General features: G+C 34.0%; 1 protein-coding gene across 4 annotated transcripts in view; it reads right to left on the reverse strand.

Moving 5' to 3' along the window:
• Positions 1-5,273: 5,273 nt before the first annotated feature.
• The window catches only part of LOC140452399 (atrial natriuretic peptide receptor 1), a 526,857-nt gene continuing 508,289 nt past the window's right edge, over positions 5,274-23,841 (reverse strand). For 3 of the 4 annotated variants that reach the window (XM_072546623.1, XM_072546625.1, XM_072546626.1), the window contains exon 16: positions 5,274-22,252. In XM_072546623.1, coding sequence (XP_072402724.1) covers positions 22,004-22,252 — 249 coding nt within the window. In that variant the 3' untranslated portion in view covers positions 5,274-22,003. The remainder of the gene's footprint in view (positions 22,253-23,841) is intronic. The other variant, XM_072546624.1, reaches the window with a different exon arrangement.

Consider the following 23,841-nt stretch of genomic DNA (forward strand, 5'->3'; position numbering starts at 1 on the left):
CTCGGGTTTCTATTAATCAGTCTAAAATAAAAGACGTGAGGGACTTGTTTCAGTACTTAAGAGAAGAAAGTAGAAACTTTCTACTAGAAACTACAATCTTTTATTTCAAGAAAGCACACCGGCTAAAAAGGACAAGGTGAGTAGTGCTGATAACTCAGATGGTGAGGAAATTTAGCATAAAATTATATTAAATATAATGAAGTGTAAACAAAATAAAAGTTGTTCTTGTTGTACAAAGACCTTGGAGAACAGCTCCCAAAGGAATGGACGGAGGCATATATGACATCTATATTTAAGAAAGGAGATAGAAAACGATGCGAAAACTACAGAGGAATAAGCGTAATATCATCAATAGGAAGATTATATGGGAAGATACTGCGAGAAAAGATAGAGCAAGCGATAAAAGGCAAAATCAGGCAGGCTTCACGGCTGCAATATCAACCATAGACCACATATACACAGTGGAACAACTGTTGGAAAAGAAAAAAGCAAAAAATAGAGATATACACTTGGCATTTGTGGACCTGAGAAAGTCGTATGACTCTGTACCAAGGTCAGAATTATGGGAGGCAATGTACAAATTAGAAATACAGACGGAACTCATAGAAGCTACAAAAGCTCTGAATAAAGAAAATAAAGTGTCCATTAAAATAGGAACAAGAATCATAGGAGACTTCACCACAACAAAAGGGCTCCTGTAGGGTTGTTCCACATCTCCAACCCTATTCAAAATATACTTAGAGAAAGCCTTGACTACATGGAAAAGATACTGCGAAGGCATGGGAGTACCGGTACGAAACTAATACCTATATACGTTAAGCTTTGCAGACGATCAAGTAGTGATTGCACAAGACCAAGACGACCTCAGCTACATGATGAAGAAACTACAAGAAGAATATACCAAGGCTGGCCTAGATATTAACTTCGCGAAAACAGAGTACCTATCTACAAGTGAAGAAGATATAGAAGATCTACAGATTGATGACAACGTAACAATCAAAGGAGAGGATAAATTCAAATACTTGGGGTTTATAATCACGAAAAAGGCAACAACAGAGGAAGAAATTACACAAAGATTAGGACAAACAAAAACAGCAATCCGACAACTTAACTCAGTATGGTGGGATAGACACCTAAATATGAAGACAAAAACACAGATTTATAAAACATTAGTGCGAAGTATTATGACATATGGGGCTGAAAATTGGATCATAAACAAGAAAAACAGCAGTAAGATAGTAGCAACAGAGATGGAATGCCTGCGAAGATGCTGCAGAGTAACAAGAATGGGTAGGAGAAGTAATGACGAAATAAAGCTAAGAACATCAATAGAAACAGACATACTAACATATATAGAACAAAAAAGACTAAAGGGGTATGGACATGTAAAAAGAACTAGCGACAGCAGATGGATAAAGAGAAATACCGAATTGAACCCCATAGAAAGGAGGAAAAGAGGACCCCGAAAATCCTGGAGGAACAAAGTAGACGACGCCATGAGTAAGAGAGGCCTAATCGATGGAGAATGGGACAACAGAGAGAGATGGAAACGGTTGAGCGAGGGAAGCCAGTGAATACTGTAGAATCGCTGAATATATATATATATATATATATATATATATATATATATATATATATATATATATATATACAAAGACCTTGCTTATTATTTTAAACCTTTGTATACTATAATATATAACTGTAGTATAGTATACAATAGTAAGAAGTTATAGGCCTTTCTTCTGCAGAAGACGTTTTAATCTGCTAAATGTGTTCTCCAGAAGAAGGGCTTATGTAAATTTGTTTTGGTGCCGGTTCGGTATGCGGTCTACCGTCTAATATGCGATCTACGGCAGTTTAGCTGATTCCGAATGCGGTTTAAGTCTTCCTCAATTACTGTTTAATTAGGAATGCAAAAACAAATTAGGGAAATTATGACAAACTCATTACTGGTCAATTACGTTGTGCTAATATCAAAACTTTTATTGACCTATTTTGGTATAAAATGCAGAGGCAGAAGCAGAGGCAGTAGCATTTCTACGAGCGAACGGTTTATTAAAAAATGTTGAAGACGCTGGGCCGTGCTACCGATGTGGGGTAGAAATAGAAGAAAAGCGGAAACGAGATCGGGGTGGTGAATTTAGACCAGTTCTCCGCTGCCCAAGAAGAGAATGCCAGACAACAAGATCAGTTAGGCATGGCAACCGTTTTTTTCATTTCACCGACTTAAATGGAAAAAGTAACTGCAAGTAAACTTTATGTGAAATTTTGGAATTGATGTTCATATTCATTTTGGAACTCGATTTAGACACAGTATTGAAATTAACGGGGAGAGGAAGAGAAGCTATATGCGACTGGTACAACATGTGTTGAGAAGTCTGTTCTCTGTGATGTCAGTGAATCGCCGTGGACAGCTTCGAGGCACGGAAGAAGATCCAATCCAAATTGACGAAGCCAGATTTGCGAACAGAAGGAAGTACAACAGAGGACGAATGTTAAATGGAGACCATTCAGCAGAATCATAAGACAGCGATGCTGAAGCGAAAAATAATCGGAATCATGGCCGAATTGATGGTTCGTGGGTCTTCGGATTAAAGATTAAAGAGGAGGTCCAATATTTTCATATTGGGCAAAGAGACAGAGCCACCCTAGTTCCCATCATACAAAGGGAAGTTAAAGCTGGGTCAGTAATTCACTCGGACGAATGGCCAGCATACGGCCATTTCCACCAATTGAGCTACGTGCATCTAACCGTTAACCATATACAAGGGTTATTAGACCCATGATAACCTATGGCTCGGTGACGTGGTGGACAAAGACGCAGCAAGGGGGAGCAATAAGGCTGCTAGGTAATACACAAAGGCTAGCATGCCTGTGTATTACGGGGGCCTTAAAAACAACTCCTACTGCATCGCTGGAAGTCCTGTTGAATCTACCACCACTTCATATCTTTATACAGGGCGAAGCCAGATCCGTGATGCACAGATTAATCCATAGTCAGCGACATATAAGCCAGATGCATGGTACTGACATCAGAAAGCTAATCGAGGAGCTAAAAGCCGATATTGTGATGGGGAAACCTATCGATGCAACAGTTACAAAATATAGCTTTAACAATAAGTTCACAATTAAGATACCAGGCAGGGAAGACTGGAATAAAGGTGTACCCATACAAGCTGCTGCTACCTGGTACACGGATGGCTCAAAAACATCGGAGGGTGTGGGAGCCGGCATAGTAGGGACAAATCAAGGGATAGATTTCCCGGTAAGTCTATCTAAGGATGTGACAGTTTTCCAGGCGGAAATAACTGCAATCCATCACTGCGTGGAAGAAATAGAAAGGCAGGAAAGAACGTTCTGTTCAGTTGCTATCTTCACAGATAGTCAGGCAGCGCTTAAGGCACTCAATTCCGTAGAGGTCAATTCTAAGCTAGTATGGGATTGCGTGTGTGCCCTAAATAAACTAGGAGACCGTAGCAAGGTTACGGTAGCCTGGGTACCGGGGCACGAGGGTCATAAGGGCAATGAAAAAGCAGATGAAATGGCCAAACAAGGCTCATCATTGCCATTCATTGGACCGGAACCCTTCTGCGGAGTTGCTAAATCAGTAACAAGAACGGCTACAAGGAAGTGGGTAGCTCGCAAATCTCTGGAATGGTGGAGGAATTCACCAGGACAAAGACAGGCGAAACAGTTCATTACAGAACATTCGCCAAAATTTACGGCAGACCTAATAAGCAAAGACAGGAAAACAGTCAAGGTCATAGTAGGTCTTCTAACAGGGCACTGTAAGCTGAATAGGCACTTGAAGCTGATGGGATTATCAGATGATGACCTGTGCAGATTCTGTCACCTCGAAGAAGAAACAGCAGAGCACATTTTATGTCAGTGTGACAGTCTGGCAAATGTGCGGTTCTTTGCATTAGGAGAAGAAAATCCACCGGCAAATAGCTACATGGAAGGTACAGTCTCGAAGCTACTAGACTTTATAAAAAGGGTCAGGCTAGAGAATGTTATCTAGGACTAGAGGACCACAATAGATCTGAAAAGGTCGCAGTGGAATAGGCCGAAAGGCCACCTCTCTTAATCTAATCTAATCTAAACCGTTAACCACCAGAAAAATTATGTCTACCCACAAGCAGGAGCACATACGCAAGGGATGAGAGGTGTTCCTGTCAGTACTTTGCAGTCCCATTTGAATTATGTTGCGTGGAAAGTGCCGAAGCATACCGAACTAGAAACTCTGCCGTAGACCGCATACCGAACTGCAACCTTATTTTAATACTCTTCATTTCAAAAGAAAGAAGGGCATATTTTATAAAGGTGTTCTCTAATATTTTATCAATGGACCGAAAATTCTTAAAACTAAAACACTTAAACAATGTAAGCGTTGTTTCGTCTTAGGCATGGATGTTAAATCTTTGAATGCTTATTTCTCAAAATACACTTTTGCAGATAGGCCCTTCTTCTAGCTACCGTCTCAATTAGTTTGGTTTTTTACTAGATGGCGCCTAGTAAGAGTATCTTTCTTATTGCACGAAAGAGATGTTATCTTACATATATGTGCTGTAAATCGTCGTTTAGCTACGTTTATAGACTACAAGCCCATGGGAATTTTTAATGGGTCATTTGACTCAGCATGAATTACATATAAATCAACACTACAATATGTAACAACAACTTTAGAAACTATGTTGCCAATTATTATCGGTACACAAAACATGGGGGTTAACATTAAGGGGTGCGCCTTAGATTTCTCACCCCTTTCGCTGCTAAAATGTACGGCGTTGAAAAAAAAAATTAATCTATATACTGATTCGAAATTTTGTGTATGAATGCCGTATTGTGTAAAATAAAATTAGCGAAAATGTGGAAAAATTTTTCCGAAAATAAAAAATTTTCCCTGCTCCTGGTACCAATATTTTTGTACGGTATTAGGTCGCAAATTATTATTTTTGTATTACCTACCTAACTTTAATAATGCCGTACAAAAATGTTCAAAATGTACAAAAAAACCCCCTTACTCCTTAAGTGGTAAGTTTTTCTTAACTGTGACTCACATGTACCAATGAGAATTGACGGCAAAGTTTTTGAAGTAGATATCACATATTGTAGTATTGTTTTACATGTGATCGATTCTGGGTCAACTGACCCATTAAAAATCTCCCATGGGCTTGTAGACTATTAGTCCAACAGTATAATTTATTTTGTCAAAATCTACCGATAATTAGATAATTATCTTACTAGATACTGGCTTAAAAATCAAACACAGGTTGAATGCTATAAATGTATTTATTTCATGTCTTAAATAAACAGATGAAAAAAATATAATATTATAAAACTAAATATAATATTCTAAAACGTGAACAATTTTAGATGCTTTTGTGTTACAGAAGAACTAACAAGAGATAGACATATTTTCATGACTTAAATTTTATTGGTCCACTTCTTTGGTTTTTAAGTATGTAAAATAATATTTAAATTATTTAAAATATTAAATTTTTAGATTCTCAACTTTAAATTTATATTAATCAAACATAATATTTAGTCTGTTTCTCTTCCTTTCGCGTTTTTTCTTCCCTTTTCTGTTTTTTTCTTCTTCTTAGTCAACGCATGTCTAATCTATTTTTCTGCTAAACCTAGTTATAAATAAATTAAATTATGCTATTAACTACTTTTACATGTACAGCAATAAATGTGAATGTCATGTTGTATTACGAATATGTTGATATGCAGAGCTTATCAATTAAACCAATGAAGGTGTCAAAGTGTACGTGACATGTTAATCTAACTCCTTTGCGGATTGTGAAAAGGGAGCGTGAATAGACCATTAACTAAATGTACCTAGATATTAGATATATATATTGTGTAAGATGGAAACTTAAGATACGATTTATTTATTCTACTTTTCTACCCCAATGGCTTATTTTTTCCATTTAATATATAAAATCTAGAACTAAGATTAATACTATTACAAGAATCAATATTAAACTCAACAGTCTTCTGGATTAAACAGCGTTGATTCTCATTGCGTCTAGCTTCCGACATTCTCTTTGATGTCTTCTTCAGGGCCTCCGACATCTCAGTCTCCCGAGCCCCCATACACTACTGCACTGATCACTAACCAATGCATTACTGCTAATGAGAACAGAGGGCAATTCATTTATACCGTCGACAGTGACATGGTTTTGGTGGAGATTGGCGTGGGGGTTAGCGTGGGGATTGACGCGGAGATTGGCGCGGGGATTCCCGCAAATATTTCTGACACTAGGATTTTGATTGGCAGGTGAAGCGGACGATATTTTCTTTATGAGAGGTCTCCATGTCGATGATAACCGTATGCGTCATTTCTTTTATTGAAAACGTTTGGCATTTTTTCAATTTCTATGGCTTCTCGGATAATTCTTGGTTTATAAAATAGAGTTTATGGTTCTGGAGTTTTCAAAATCAATTTTGTGACCTGTATGGAGATGTTGACCTAGAGCTCTAATTGAATCGGAATTGCAAACAAAAATGGAATGTTCATAAATCTCATTTTGGATTCTACGATTTCTTTGACCTATATAGGATCGGGGGCAGTCTGCACAAGGAATTTCATAAACCCCATTTGGAATGTTGTCTTTGATCGATCGGACAAGAGATGAAAGTTTTTGTTGAGGGGTAAATATTGTCTTTATTCCTCTTGATTTAAGAAGTTTGTCGATTTTGTTAGTGACACCTTTGATGTAAGAAAGAAGAGCTTTCGTATATTGAGGGTCTGAGTCCTTAAATTGAGATTGAGTGGGAGATTGACGTCTGTGGATGCTCCTATTAATCTGATTTTCGCGGTAGCCGTTTTGGAGGAGGGCTTGTTGGGATTGGTTTTTATTTATGATAACGTCTATAAACGGTTGGGATGAATCAGTTTCCACCTATATCGTGAACTGAAGACCTCTTATAAAGAAAATATCGTCCGCTTCACCCGCCAATCAAAATCCTACTGTCAGAAATGTTCGCGCCAACCACCGCGTCAATGTCCGCTCCAATCCCCACGCTAACCCCTACGAAAAACCTCCACCCAAACCACGCCACCATCGACGGTATAAATGAACAGTCCTGTATTACCATTAGTAGTAATGCATTGGTTAGAGATTACTGTAGTAGTGTCTGAGGGCTCGGGAGATTGACATCTCGGACTACCTGAAGGAGACATCAAAGAGGATCTCAAAAGCTCGGCGCAATGATTAATCAATGCGGTTCAACTCGTAAGACTGTTTAGTTTAATATTAATTCTTGTAATGGTATTAATCTTAGCTCTAGGTTTAATTGTACTAACCGCGAAAATCTTTGGGAACATATATATATATATATATATATATATATATATATATATATATATATATATATATATATATATATATATATATATATATATATCGTCGCTCGGACCGCAAAACCTCATATTTACACTTTTTAGTAAATGTTACTCCTTTTTTTTGTTTCTAGTCGTCGTGTATCAGCATCCATAGATACCTACAAAGTCGCGTAAAGATACAAAAATAAGTACTAAAGGATGAACGGTAAAGTGTGTAAGTAAAGATTAACATAATAAATGCAAATTAATTAGTCACAGGGCTTCTGGCAGTAGTTCTCCTTTCACATCCAAGAAATGTATTAGTTTTAAGATATATCAGTGCCAACTACTCAATGAAGGCGTTAGGACTAATACGATTGAAGGGTTCTGAAGATATATGTTATGGTACATGACTGACATCTGTAAGAAAATATTTCTGTCTGCTTTGAGTATTACCAACAGATCTCTAACTGTTAGCTTTGGCTAACAGTTAAAGAGTATAGCCGTAAATACTTTGGAATGCATTTAACTGACAAAGACAAGACCATATAAAATGGACAAATGAAAAGATATTTCATGAAACGAAGGAAAGAAGTGATGAAAAGATTTTTAGATGGTATACTAAAACTATCTTACCACTATTGTGGGTCATCCACATCTAGCCTTACAGAACTAGTGTTTCAAAGTAAACTGCATCTTTATTGAGAACATTAAGGATATTGTCCACAATGTAATCTGGAACCATTTCCCGAAAAAAATATTAATAAACCAATTAAAGCGAAAGTACCTATATAAAGCTATATAGATCTACTGTGATATTTTTATAGGCGATAAAATTGAAAATGATTAAAAATGACATGTATAATTCTAAAAAACTCGAACATCGAAGTAAAACACTTCTGTTGTTAGCGGTATATTTAATTAAAAATACATTTAAAAATCCAAATGGATTAGAAGCTCAGAACGTTTTCGAACTAAACAGTCTATCTTCAGTGAACCTAAAAGCCACTAATCCCACTAAATTAATAAAAAACGTAAGATAAAATTTTGACTGTTATATGCAAAGATGTAGTTTAGAGTTCTTACTTTTGTAGAACTTGCGTAAATAACCGCAAAACCAAATAGTTGTTAGGTTTACATTGATGAAACCATACTTGGAAGTATTAAATTATACGGTAGTATGCCGATGAGATTGGAATACCAACCGGGAACGTATGTCCCTACTCGAAAAAATTTATTTTTACATCCAAACTGTTGGGGTGGACGAAGTCAACTCACCTGAGATGCCGTAAGTAATAATTGACTGTTTTTAAGACAATGACATTCGTATCAAGACTGATAGTTTGAATATTGTTTAACGATAGTTTGAACGATTGAATAATTAAATGTGAAAGAAAAGAAATTTATCTTATAGACAACTGAGTATATCCTGTAGTGTAATTATAATTAGTTGTTTGTTAATAAAAAGATGTTAATGATGAATAAAGTAAAAAGCGTTGGATTTTGAAGGTCAGCTGCATAGTTGGTTGTATAGTTGTATGGTTGGTTGTATGCCTATAAGGAATTTGAATTGTCATTGTTGTAAAATAAAGATTATTTGAATGTGATGAAAGTGAGAGAGTTCCAATATTATTTATGCTAAGAGAAATTTAATAATTGCAACGGTCATAAGATAAAATGTGGTACTAATAGTAATAGAATGAATTATAGTCAATGTCATAAGTTGATAATGTAAAATGTAAAATTAAGTGATAAATTATTAAAGGAGAAGGGAATTACTTGCTTTTAGATTCACTGAAGATGCAAGATTAGTCCAAAAACGTTCTGAACTTCTAATCCGTTTGGATTTTTAAATTTAAGTTTAAATAAATGTACCATATACAACAATGGTGTTCTACTTCGATGTTCGAGTTTTTTAACTTTATGGTATACATCCAACTCCCAGTAATTCTCCCTTTTTAAATGTATAATTCTCACCAAGAGTGAAAAGAGATGGCACAAACTTTTGTTAAAAAATATGCTTAGACGTCAAGGAAATAAGTTTGTACTTACTGTGGATGTACAAGACATCTTAGTTTTCACCTATGTTTGAGGATAGTGCTGTCTACTATATGATCTAGGGACCAGGACTATTTCGTTGCCGATCAAAGTCTACGAAATTTCAGTGTATATTCTTAGGTATTTTGGCCCGCTGAATTTGAATTTTAAAGTTGCTTTTGCATCGGAAGTGACTGAAATTTGTTATAAACAATTTAATCGTTTAAATGATTATAATTCGTAAAATAACCAACATAAATCACTTTTACAAAATAAAATTTGTTTCTTATAAAAACCTACAAAATGATGTTTGGTAATCCTTGATCTAATAGTTAGAACCGGAGATATTGAAAAATTGCAAAAAGATTGCAAAATTACGACATTTAGGCAATTTTTCACTTGTAACTGGACTGCATTTTGAGTAAAATACCTTTATAATAGTTCAAATTAAAGGAAAAATTACCAGCTTTAAAAACTATAAGCGAAATATTGTTTATAACAAAGGTATAACAATCATGAACGGATATTTTTTATTAAAAAAGGCATATAATTTGTTTAAAATATTTTTTAGCTAGTAAAAGTTTAGATTATAGCAAACCAAGTTACTTAGTCATATTGCACAATCCAAGACGAAGAATTTTATATATTATAAGTATCTCTAAATATATTGTTTAATGCCATAAAGCAGTTTTAAAGTGCTTTAAAGTTAATTTGAACTATTATGAAGTTATTTTACTCAAAATGCAGCTGAGTTACAAGTGAAGTGAAAAATCGCCCAAATGCCGTAATTTATAGGTTTTTTTAAGGAACAAAATGCATTTAGTAAAAATGATTTATATTTGTTAGTTTACGAATTATAATCAGTTAAAACATTAAATGGTTTGTAACAAATTGTTGTCACTTCCGACAAAAATTCAATATAAATCATTCAAAAATAAAATTTAAAATGAACAATGATGATGGATGGACCAATCTACTTCCAACAGCTGAGAATTATCTATATATTGGCTATATAAATCTCAAATGAAAATAACGGGTTTTGCATTAGTTTTATACAAAAATAAGAAGCCATATAGTTTAAATTGTCTCCTAAACAGTTTTTTGAAATTTAGATACGATGTTTTGCAGTCCAAGCGACGATTTATAGGGCGCCAATCTGAAAACTTCCTACTGTTAATATTTTCATTCAAGCTGGGCCTCTTACTATTTATGTTTAAATTGGAAGTGGTCAAGTAATACAGTGTTTTAAAGGAGGATGAATTATCTCTCCATCGGTAACCCAATTTCATATTTTTTAAAATAGAAAATCATTTTATAATGAGTGCTAAGCCAAAAAATTAAATTAGGTAATGAGAATATATCCAGACAGTCGCTATAACTACTGTTTAATAATTATTGTTTTAGCTTCTATATGGATAGAAGTTATGCAAATTCATTCAATTTTTTTCGTACATTTTTATTTATTAACCATTTAAATGAAATATGGATGAATTTTAGAATATATGATAAAAATTTCGACAAAACAATTCATTGAATAGTTTTTAAACAATTCAATTTGTTTTTTCCGACTGTTTTTGTTTCACAACAATAAGTAAATTGCTCTTTCGTTTGATTTCAGTTCCGCCTATTGAGTTTTTAGAAAGAATGAGTTCTCATATCGTCTAACTGCGGTTGAAATAAAGAAGGGTCCACTTAAAATTTTTCCAATTCTGCTGGTGAGAGAAGGAATATTGTCATGACTTCACTTCCAAATTGACGATCGTAAAAGTACGATGTGTTGAGTCCAGCTCAGGAGGGCTGTTTTCTTTTGTTGCAATTGACTAGGGACTGAAAGGGTACATAATATGTCTTATTTCGAGAGATAGTATACAGCTTAACAAAGTAGAAATAAAGTGATGAATTTTAATTATGTTAAAAATTTAGAGTCAGTGCCGGTTGGAGAAAAGCCAAGTTTGATTTAATTTTAAAAATTAATGTCAGAATGTTTGGAGATACGATCGCAGAATGTTTTCTACCTGGCAAATCTCCGAAATATATCGAATTTCATGTATAACTTTTATTACTTATGTAATTAGTACAGTACAATGCCATGTTTTCTGCATCGGATATGTCCCTCTTGTTTTTTGTGTACGACCTAAAAGTTCTAATGTTTGGTAATACCTTTTTGTTCAGCTAATTTACAGGTTTTTTTTCTAGATAGTAAGTTATAATACCGATAATATGATAATTAAGCTATAACTGAGGTAATATCAAAGTATTGTTGCTAAATATTTACTATTTAAATTCACATTTCAGCTTTAGCCAGTTATAAAGGTATTTCATCTAGTTTTGGGAATATTTATTAATACCTGATTTGTCTAAATTTTTATTTCTAAATTTCTAAATATTTTTGTTTTATTTGCTATTTGTCTTGTTTGATTTATGTTTATTCTGCTAATGTGTTGACATTCTAAAAGACTTTTAGCTGGCTGAACTTTTAAGAAATAAATTTGTTAATTTGTAGCAATTATTTGTCCAAGACTTTCTCATAATCTTCCTTTCTAAGGAGGTAAATCAGACAGGAATGTAGAGCGACAATATAAGGTAAGTGTGTTTACTTATCTTTATTTTTGAGTATGTATGTCGTCCCAGGAACGCAACTCAAAAATATTGAAAATATCATTTTCAAATCAGACGGAAACTAGAGGTATTAGGTCCCCTAAAGCTGCAGGGACAATAAATTTAGCCAAAGGAAGAGGTAAAGTATCTCAGCGTTTTACTAGACTCGAAACTTACCTGAAACCGGAAAAAATAACAATCTGTGCAATTACAACACTTATGAGGGCCAGATGTATGTATTGGAAGAAATGGGGTTTAAACCCGAACATGGTGCATTGGGTGTACATCATGGTGATAAAACCCTCAATAACCTATGCAGAGACGATTTGGTGGACTAAGACAATTCAAATAGCTGCAAAAGCCAAACAATAAAAGCTATAATAGAGCCTACAGAATAAAACAATGACTGAAACTTTGCAATGAAGGGGCAGAGCATATGAGTATCACAAGAAGTGTGACGAAGGACATTTTTAATGAGAAACCAGATCACATGACAAAAAAATACAATTTTAAGAATTCATACAGGGTGTCTATTCTAGACAGAAATGTATGATGAAACAAGGAGTACCATAACCAACCAGGTAAGATCTGGTATACAGATGGATCCAAAAATACAGAGGATCTAGGGGTGGGAATATACACCAATAATTCAAGAATTAGCGAAAGCTTTGCCTTGGAGAGAAACTGTACCATTTTTCAAGCGGAGTTTTATGCGATACATTGGAGTATTGCTAAAGGAAATAATGGGAGAGTTCTTGAAAAAAGAGCAGATACATATATTGTCTGACCGTCAAGTGGCCCTGAAGGTATTGGCGTGTTAGGAAGTGACGTCTAGGCTGGAATGGGACTGCATCAAAGAACCAAATGAACTGGGAGACCGAAACAAGGTTAAGCTTGTCTGAGTACCAGGATATCAGGGCACCGAAGGCAACAACAAAGCAGATCAACTTGCAAAAAGAAAATAGAACGAATCAAAGGAACCGGCTTTAACTCTGGAAGTATTAAAGGCAGTTCGTAGAGCTGTAGACTACTGGATCAGAGAAGGTCATGAGCGATATTGGGAGAGAATCCCAAAACAAACACATGGAAAAATTTTCATTGGTGGACCACATAGAAAAGGAACAGAGGAACTTTATATAGGCAGGAACAGACTGAGAAGAATAACAGGAATGTTTACACGGCATAGACTAGTAAGAGAATTCCTGAATAAAATAGGCATTTACAATGGAGACCTTAACTTCAAACTCTGTGACAAGGAACTAGATACTGTATGGGTAACCAAGAGGAGACCCTGGTATTTAGGCCACACCAATCAAAAGACCTGTACAAACTTCTACAGGGCACACAAATTCTAGACTGAGTGTAAGAAACAACAATGAGCAGCAAACACAATAAGCTTTAGCTTATTGTGTTTACGGAGTGTGTTTACGGAGTGATAACGGAGATCTTTTGGATCAAATGAGCACAGGGAAAAAAATTCACATATTTTAAAATGTATAATATATGTTTGAATAACATTAAATTATTAGAACTTTTTTCCAAGTAAAACAAAACAAGATTTATTTAATTTATTAATGTCAAAATAAACTTATCTTAAAGTAAAATTGTGGCTTATTTCCATTAAACATAGCAAATTTGATTAAGATACCAAAAGGAAATAGTTTCCGAACAATATTTTTAAGGTAATAAATAAATTAAATAAATTTTTTTGTTAGCACATAGTTTAAATTGTTTTTTGTACAAGTTATTCTATAAAGAAAATTCTAAAAATCAGCCATTTTTCACTTAAATTGTTAATAAATAAAAATTTACGAAAAATGTTTCGATTATTTTTCGTAACTTTTATTATTCTACCTACATAGAATCTAAAAAGATTGTTAGACAGTACATAGTTAGTTACTGCCAAAACACTGACTTTTAGCTCATTTCCCCGGGCTATGATCTGACGTTCCGATTTCTTTAGCTATTTCGAGGAATGCATTTTAAATTTTCACCCTATATATTTATAAGTATTTATATGTTTACATATACCTAATTTTCTAGCCATCTATTTATTTATTGAATATGAACATTTTTAAACGCCCAACAGACGATACGATTTCCCGTTTAACTCGTTGTACAACTCAACCAGTGTTTACGAGGAAAACTGCTGAAAAATTCATTAATTTGTAATATGTTGTCGTGGAAACATTCATTTTCTTCTTAGCAGTTTTCCTCTTAATATAATTTTTGTTTAACATTTCAGACCATAATGTTAATGAAGTTAGAAGTTTCAATTAAAAAATATAGATTTATCTGCTCTTGAAAAAAAAATGTAAACACATTCAAAAGCTCGAGTATTAAAAAATAGTCTTCTAAAAGCACTTCTACTGTGCCAAACCCACCCAAACTCAATAATATATATATTTATATATATATATATATATATATATATATATATATATATATATATATATATATATATATATATATATTCCGTACCTCGGAGGTAAAGGACACTATGTCCATTTTCTTACTTTTTCAGGAGAGCAGTTTTAAAATTTTTTAAATTTGTAATCAGTAAATACTCCAATATTTCTTATATTTAACCGAGATTAATATATTATTATTGTCGTGTGTATAATCGTTTTTCATTCCATGAAGTGTTATATACCCGAGGCTTACCGTTCATTATTTAAATTTTTTTTAAAAATGTGTAGTTGGACATAGTGTTATTTACCTCTAACAACTTTTTTAAATAATGTGGCATTGCATGTTAAGGTCTTTACGAAATAAACAATACAAACACATTAAACAGCCTATACTATTATTTTATTAGAGGTAAATATTATAATGTTATAATAATTAAGTAAAATTATAGACGACAAGTTTCAAAAGTGTTAAAGATGCTCCATATCATCTTCATCTTCTTGTGGGTAATCGTTTGTGGCTACATCGCTATGTGTTAAATTTTGATAAAACGCATGACAAACTGACGGAACAAAAGGCAGTAATGCAATTAAGTCATTGTACTTTTGTTTTGTGATTGGTAATGGGATTACTGAGACTTGATTTAATTGGGCTGGAAACGTTACTTGCTGTCTTCGATACCTCATGAAGTCCACTTCATACATATTTTGATTATTGAAATCGGTCTTATAAAAGAACTTTCCAATCTGTTCTTGTTGGACTTGTAGGAAAATACATGTTGACAGTACAACAAGGTCTTTATTAACATTTTTTTTTCTACTTACAAAAGGAGGATTAGATGACAATTTCTTATCGAATAGCGTTTTGAAGTTTTTGAAATCTGCAAGTTCCATATTGTGCACTGTGTATTTACCTGATGTTTGCCTAACTAGTTGTTGCCAGTCCCATGGTGTTAAAATGGCCAAATTGGAGAGTTTCTTTCTTTTTCTTTCGATTAAAGCATGAACAGTGTCTGCTTCCATATGTGTGTGTCCTTTCAGTAAAAACTTTTAAGTGATCGTCTTTATTTGCAGTATCCAAAAATAGCACATTATAATACTTATAAAATGCAAAAGACAGTAAAGATTCCATTTCACGTACAAATCGTCTATGTATCTGTTTATACGTATTTCGCTTTAGTAAAGCTCATCAGAACAGTTATTCATAGGCGTTTTCAACGTGAAAAATAGATCTTTTCTGTCTTTGGGAAGCAACGATAAAATGGCTTCGAAACGGACGCAATAGCGACATCTGATATTAAATCCGTAAAATAGTTTCGAAACACAATTCAGATAACTGCTTTAATCTGAGCCTTCTATAAATTGCAAGGCATAGCCATATATAATACTTATAATTTTATTTTGTCCATAGCAGTTATTGGTCCAAAGAGTGATGTCCTCTACTTGACTTGAATTGTATTGTCAGCCCATTTCAAAATTGACGAGGCAATTTCATTTGCACCTCGGGCCCCTTTCGATTCGTTCCACATTATACATTGTACAGAAGAATCACTGGCATCATGTAATGTAAAATTTAATATCCAAAGCTTCCTTTTGTAGAAACTAATACAATTGTTTTTTAGTGGTGAAGGCAAACATTTTTGCAAATCACCAGATAGTACTTTGTATTTTGGTGACTCTTTAGCTATTATAAAGTCCAATTGTTTTAAGTTATACCGAGTTTTAGATTCAATTAGGTGAGCATCATGATCAGCCTGTACACTGGTTAGTTCATCTGCAGTAAGATTATTTTTTAATGGAGCGGTGAATGTACTGCATGTATCGCAAATGTCTCTTTCGGGCGGTTTAAACTACAACGGTAGTGTAGTGTATTATTTTTAGATTTGGTAGAATTTAGATCTTTTTTTCTTGATCGAAGAGTAGGTTGGATGTCGATACATGAGAAGATAAATTGCTTTTTAAGATCTGAAATGTTTGTCTCAGTCCAGTATGAGTTAAAAATTTTTTGTCTTTCGTATTCTGGCCATCTTTCAGAGCATTTCATGCGACACATGCAAGGAGGCTTTAACATTTTTGCAGGCATGTCTTTGCCTCTTTTACTGAGATACTCTTTCCCACCAGCTATTTTTCGTTTGCGAACATTACAGGCCCAATTTTGTTCATTTACTACACGTTTTTTACCTTTTTGTTTGCACTTAGTTATATTTTGTACATTTCTTTTAACACTTTTCTCTTCTTCTAAAATAACTTCATTATGTTCATTGAAATTGCCTGCATCGGTGCTTAGGGATAAATCGTCCTAAAGATTTTTTTTATTGCCCCACTAATCGCTATTCGTAGGAGTAATAATAGCTTTCTCTTTTACCTTTGTTTTCGCTGGTTTACTTATACGTCTCATATCATTGTCGTCCGATTCTGAGCTTTCATCACTTAGAGGCTCATAGATTTTACCAATATCCAGCTAACAAACCAGCTAAAAGAAGGACTTGAATCGTGTTTTATTATAATTTATGAAAATATTTGATTTCAAAAATAATGTTAAAAAATAAAAAATTTAGACATGACTTTAAATTATTATGTTTAATTTCAAATCGAGAGCTGTCATTCGTTTCTCGTAAAGTGTAGCACAAAACTGTATTGAGTTGTGGCGTACTAGAATAAATAAAACACACTGGAAAAATTAAAAATTTAATTTGAAATTAATACAAAATGAATAACTTTTACAGTGAACAAGTCTAGAATTTAAATATATGTTTTATAATTCGAAACTGCTGAAATAATAGTATTTTGTCATATCTCCATTATTAAAAAATTCTTCAAACATTTTGGACATTAATTCAACCTTCTCTCTGGTTATTAAATTTATTAGATACCGTTTTTTGTTGTTCATAATAAAAATAATATTTATCTAAACACATTTTTGAACGTTATTTTTTTTTATTTAGATTTAGTGCAATTCCGTTATCTGTGATGGTAACAATGAATTGTTTCACGAACCATTGTCTCCAGTCTGAACCAGAGATATGTAAGAGAGGCTCTCTTATATATCTCTGGTCTGAACACCGGTTCATATTGGGAAAAAAAGTGTACCATTTCTATATGACGGGAAGTGTAGAAGGGTACATAACACTATGTCCGGATGGTAAATGACGGTGCACACATATAGTAGAGGTAAACAACACCAAGTCCACATGGTGTTGTTTACCTCTGACTGGAAGTGGACTTGGTGTTTATTAAAAAGTCGGTAACTTGCCGTCCAGAATTATCTCTGGACATAGTATGGTTTACCTATGTGTAGAGCCAGAAAAGTTATATTCAAAAGTGCAATAATCTAAATTTCGATAAAAATGGACGTACTCATATATATATATATATATATATATATATATATATATATATATATATATATATATATACACAACAGTTCAACAATTGAACAGTTTCATAATTTCAAATTTACTGTAATTTTGCGGCCCTGGTACAATAATTCCACTCTCCAGTGTTTCTAAGGGTGCGTTCATAACGGAGACCATCGCACGGTCTCCTCGCCTAGAGCGTAGTACTGACGGCGAACGCTCGCATTTAAAGTAATGCATTTATTTTACCGAAAATCGATTAAATGATACCATCCCATGGCCCGAGCGAGGGTCAGCGCCTCGTTATGAACGCACGCTAACACTGCTTGAGTTGTACAATAAGTTGAACGACAGATCGTACCGTCTGTGTACCGTTTTTATGCAATCTTTAGTATAAAAATTTTGAGTTTTGATTTGATAAGCAAAACCAAATATAATTGGTATTGGTTTAATACGTCTATCCCTTCAATGATTTTATTTTAGTGAGAATCAAATTTCTATACATATTAGAAACTACTAAGCATCATAATTTTCAGTCAACATCGGGGGAGTCAATGGACTTTAGGGATTTACAGAAATGGACAGCAATACAAAAAGCAGGTTACATTCAGTTGGACACTTTGATCAATAATTCAACATATTGTTTCATTTTCACTTAAAAAAACTCATTGTGAGAAATTTCTCTGACCAACTATAAGAAACTTTTTTACCTAATTCTTATGTTTTCGTGTGCTGAGTCAGAAAATACTAATAAAACAATTCGGTTCACCCATCTTTGCTTCACATTTTCAGAAAAATGTTTTATCGAATCTTTTCTAATCTTAGTCCAGCTATTTGGCTGCCAAAACATGGACGAGAAGCTACCTTAAACTGTTAATGATTTTAAGCTATTTTTACAATATGCAATTTTCATGGTATGCAAGAGCTATGAAAGACAGATGATACAATTGCGCATGCCCACGCGATATATCCAAGCAATATTTGTGCTAGAAGAAATGTTTTATTTTTCATGCTATTTGATACAATTTGTTGCCAAAATTCATGTTGCCAATATAATAAAATTTATAGTTTAGAATAAAAAATCCTTTTTGCGTAAGTGTAAATGGTATTTATTGGATGAAATAATTTGTAATTTATATTTAAATATATTTAATGATGGACTAAAATCAAATGAAATAGCTAAAGTTAATAATTTGATATATTTCTTCTGTTGGCAACAGTACAAGTGGTATCTCCAAATTGCACAAAAATAGCTGTGATGTAAACAGATTAGCTAGGCAAGGTATTTACCATGCAAGAAGTACTTGCATAGCATTAGACTTGCTTGGCCTACATGTACAGCTACTGAATCGGCATTTGATGAAAGTCGACTGGCTTGAATTTGATCGACTTTTAACGAAAAAGCAAAATTTCTGGTCGAAAAAAATCCTTTATTGTCATCTGGAATATCTAGCTACCAATTTAGTATAACAGACTAACGTTTTGCTCAGTTTGTAAACAGAAAAATGTTGAGTGCCATACCGTTAGTGTTTAGTGAAATCTGTTGCGAAGTATAAGTAGAAAGATTGGACGGTTTTATAGAAGCTTAAAAATATATAGATATTTGACAGGTGAAAACATGGGTGTATAGGAAGTATTTCTGTTTTATATATGCGTAGGTGTTTTCTGTGATGAATCAGTTTAATACGAGAAGTGATGGCAATACTCACCAACATGCAAGGCAAACACGTTGTTTAAATGTCAAAAATCCGAACACTGTAAACCAACCCTACTCAAAGTGCTCCTTAAAGATAAACCTCAACACATCTAATGCTCGGTCACTCTCTAACAAGGAGAGATTCGAAGAAATGTAGGGAAAACTTTCAAAAGTGAATTGGGATATTGTGGGTATCAGTGAAGTAAGAAAAAAGGGAACCTTCTAAACGTGAGCTGCCCACATGTCTGAGGAGAAAAATATTTGATCAATGCGACCTCCCAGTGTTGAAATACGGAGCAGAAATACTTACTTTAACAAAAGCCTCGGCTACCAAACTGAGCGTCACACAGAGAAGAATCGAGCGATCCATGTTAGAAATAACCCTGTGAGACGAAATAAAAAACGAAGTGATGAAAATGACATGGTCAGTCCAAAACACAGAAATGGGGCAACCCAATAACATGGGCCGAAGCAACGTGTTAAAAAATGGGAAAAGTTCTTTGAGGCCACCATCTTAGTGCTGACCTGCGGATTAGAATGTTCAATTGTTATGTCTTTCCAGTATTACCATATGGAATACAAGCATGGATTCTAAGTGAGGCCATGCGTAAACGCTCGCAAGCTTTTCATATGTGGATGTACAGACTAAAGATAAGCTAGGGGAGAAGGTTCTTAGACAGCTGAACTAAACAATATAACTGTTAAATATATTAAAACGACGCAAGGTGAAATATTTCGGTCATATTTTGAGACATCCTGAAAAATATTAACTTTTGCGCCTCATCATACCGTGGAAACCCAAGGACAACGTGGTCCTGGCAGAAAAAGAACTTCATGCCTTAAAAAATTAAGATAATGGTAGACGAAGAACATCATGACTTAAAAACTTAAGAGAATGGTACGGAAAATTGGTTAGATCACTATTTAGATCTGATATCAGTAAAATCATGGTAGGAAATAGAACTAGGCGTATAGTATAACTATGTCTCCAAGCAGCTTGAATGGAAAGGTCCGACACTCCAGATCCTGAAGAGAACATGAATATTTCGACGAGCATGATAGACCAAGTTATTTTTTCCAGTACAGACATCGACAACTACGATAAGTCAGATTTGGTTCAAGATTTTACAACAATTACACCCAAAGAAAATCAGTTAAAATCTGGAGCTAGCATCCAAGAGAGGTATTTTGAATAATAACTATTATATGGAGTCCAGCTAAGGCAACACAGGTTCAAGAGGTATCCGCATCTAATACCAAAAACCCTTTTGAGGATTCTGGGTCGATATACCAGCCATCAAAGGGTAAGGTTAGTGAAGATATCGAAAATAAAGAAGCACATAATCAAACAGAGAGGCATAATCTTAATTCAAATAACATAAACAATGATCGAAGCGGCAACAAAAGAAAAAGTAAAGACCAAGGTATTCCTAAATTATGGAAAAGAAATAAATATGCAGATTGATAGGCTTATACAGGATTTAAGAAGAATGATGACGGCGTTTACAAACAAAATGTTTTAAAAAGGGAGCGAAAGATAGAGCCGAAATGCAATGGATACCGACCAAATCCTAAAAAAAAAGAAAAAGGAGGAGCCGAGCAAATTGTCCAATGTTGTGAAATAACTTGACTCTTAGAGGCAAAATTTGTTCGAGAACTTTTGGAAACTAAGTTCTTAGGAAGTTAAAAAATCTAGGTCTGGATAGACGCGCAACAACAGAACAAGAAAAACGGAAGAAGGTTAGTTTGAAATAATATTTGATGATTCAATCGAAAATACTAAATCCAAAAACCACGTCTGCAAAGCCATGATTTTATGAACATTAGATTGATTTCTTCGAACCAAGGAGGACTACAAAAGAAAAAGACGCTTAGATATCAGTTTAACAGGTTGCAAATTTTTCTATAATGTGTTAAAGATCCAGTTTGTGAACTTATCGTAGCTAATATGATAGGCAAGTTTAAAATTTTGGGATATCCCTACCTTGCATAAGACTTTTTTCTTAAAAACTTATGAGTGAAAAGCAAGGAAACGGTTTCATTAAGACATAAAAATGATGAAGACATGGTACCAGGAAGGGTGAAATAATAACATCATGGGTGATAACTGTCATCGGTGAATAGTGAAATACAAGATAGACCTAAAATATTTTTATTTTTCTTTTAAGTTATCATATGATAAATAAAAATGGTTGCCTTTAATTTGGTGTTTGATACGCCAAAGGTAATAGCAAATACGGTTTTAGTAGGCTCAAAAACAGTTAAGATTTAAATATATTTGGTCATAGTACGATAGTACGTTTACAATTTTTTTTTGTAGTCCTATGTATATTCTCTTTTATTTTTAATAAAGATATACATTTGTTGATACAGTTACATAAGTTTAGTCTTAGAGAACTGTCTCACTAATAAAAATAAGAATCTCAAATATCCAAGAAACCCAACTGATTTCCATTGGAATAATCTTCCACGTATAACCATATTAAAACAAGTCGCTGCCATTTCCATAAAGTAGGGCTAATACAGCTTACCTTTACGGTGAGGAGGGATAACATTTACCATTGATAAGGAGTGTTTAAGCATGGGAATCACTTTCACTATTGGAAGTTGTAACAGCAAGTAGAGGAACGGCAGCTTCTTCACCGCTGGGCGTAGCAATTCGTGGATTTGAGTCGGATTCAGCTCTAGTGCCGATTCCTCTACGAAGATGTTGAGGAATTGGAGTTGAAGGGAGTTTTGTTGTTTTATTCTCTAGAGCTGGACCAGGCTGTGTTGTTACCTTATGCTCCCGTTTCAACCAATATGTTGTCATTCGTCCCTTTCCCTGTAAATATTTTTAGTTCTTAATTTTTGCAATTTTTCTAAATAAGAAATATATTTAAAATAAAACTTTATGAATTCTAATTATGCAATATAAAACATTGGAAAAATTGTAATTTGTAAATTGTAAAGCCATGGGATCGCTTATTTCTACAAGTCGGTGGTGTCATAGTCATCATCTTCTATTTAAGTAATTGTCTTGGGATATTAGAAGCGATGCGACTAATATGCTCTATTGGCAACAAATGCGTAATAAAGTGGACAGAAAATTAATTAATTAATAATAATAAAAATAAATTCAAGTACGGATTTTTAGCGTTAAGTGCTTTTATGCATACAAAGTTTTATAGAAAAGTATGTTACTGCATCGTGAGTCTCAGTTTGGAATCTACAAAATAGTAATTAGACCAGTGCTTACATATGGACGTGGACGCTTTCAATCACTGATGAAAATCAATTAAGACTATTTGAGCGCCAAATATTGAGAAATATATTTGGACCAACCCATTGTAGCGATGGATCGCGGAGATTAAAAATGAACTATGAGCTGGATGCGCAGAGCGCAGATATCGTTTGATTTGTAAAGCCGCAAAGACTAAACTGGCTTGGCCACTTAGACAGAATGCCAGATAATCGAGATCTGTAAAAGTAATCCAGAGATGAAAACTCCAAGTAAATAGGACAAGAGGAAGACTGCGAAAAAGGCAAATAGACTATGTAGAGGAAGATTTTAAAACTATGAACATCAGACAGTGGCGAAGGAAAGTATCAGACAGGGCAGAATTTTATAAGTTTCTTACTCGTAAATTTGTTTCAGATGCTTAATTTTTTGCTGATAGACGAAAAAAGCGAAAATTTACCGTTTTTTGACCTTAATTTGTCAATTTATAATTAAGTCCAAAAAATCGACTGCAGGAAACATAAAGGTTCTTGTTATGGAGGTTCATTCTATTCAAAATAAGGGAGCTGTTAGACGAGCGCCAATGCCGTCGCGTTAATGACGCGAGAAACAGGGCGCATTATTTTCAAGTTATAAATGACTGTTATAAATGGATACGAATGTTGATGTGCATGTTTGTTACGTTGATTTTGAAAAAGCATTTGACAAAGTAAGACATGAAAAATTAGTCCAAATTCTAAAGACAAAAAACATAGACCATAGGGACTTACGAATAATAACAAATCTCTACTGGAATCAAAGAGCACAAATCGTAATAGATAACGAACCCAGTCCAGAAATTGAAATCAGGAGAGGAGTTAGGCAGGGATGTATTATGTCTCCATTACTGTTTAATGTATATAGTGAAGCCATTTTTGAAGAAGCATTACTATCTCAAAGTAAAGGAATAATAATTAACGGAAGATCTATTAACAACATAAGATATGCAGATGACACCGTAATTATGGCAAGCTCTGCTGAACAACTCCAATTACTGATAAACAAAACAAACAGTTTCTGTGAAAAATATGGACTAAAAATGAATATAAAAAAGACCAAACACATGATAATAACAAAGAAAACAAATAGACCAACAAACATACATTTGGGAAATGTACCGATAGAAAGGGTTGATAAATACAAATACTTAGGAA

The sequence above is a fragment of the Diabrotica undecimpunctata genome, chromosome 10 (genome assembly GCF_040954645.1).
Source record: "Diabrotica undecimpunctata isolate CICGRU chromosome 10, icDiaUnde3, whole genome shotgun sequence".
In the NCBI taxonomy this organism is placed as follows: Eukaryota; Metazoa; Arthropoda; class Insecta; order Coleoptera; family Chrysomelidae; genus Diabrotica; species Diabrotica undecimpunctata.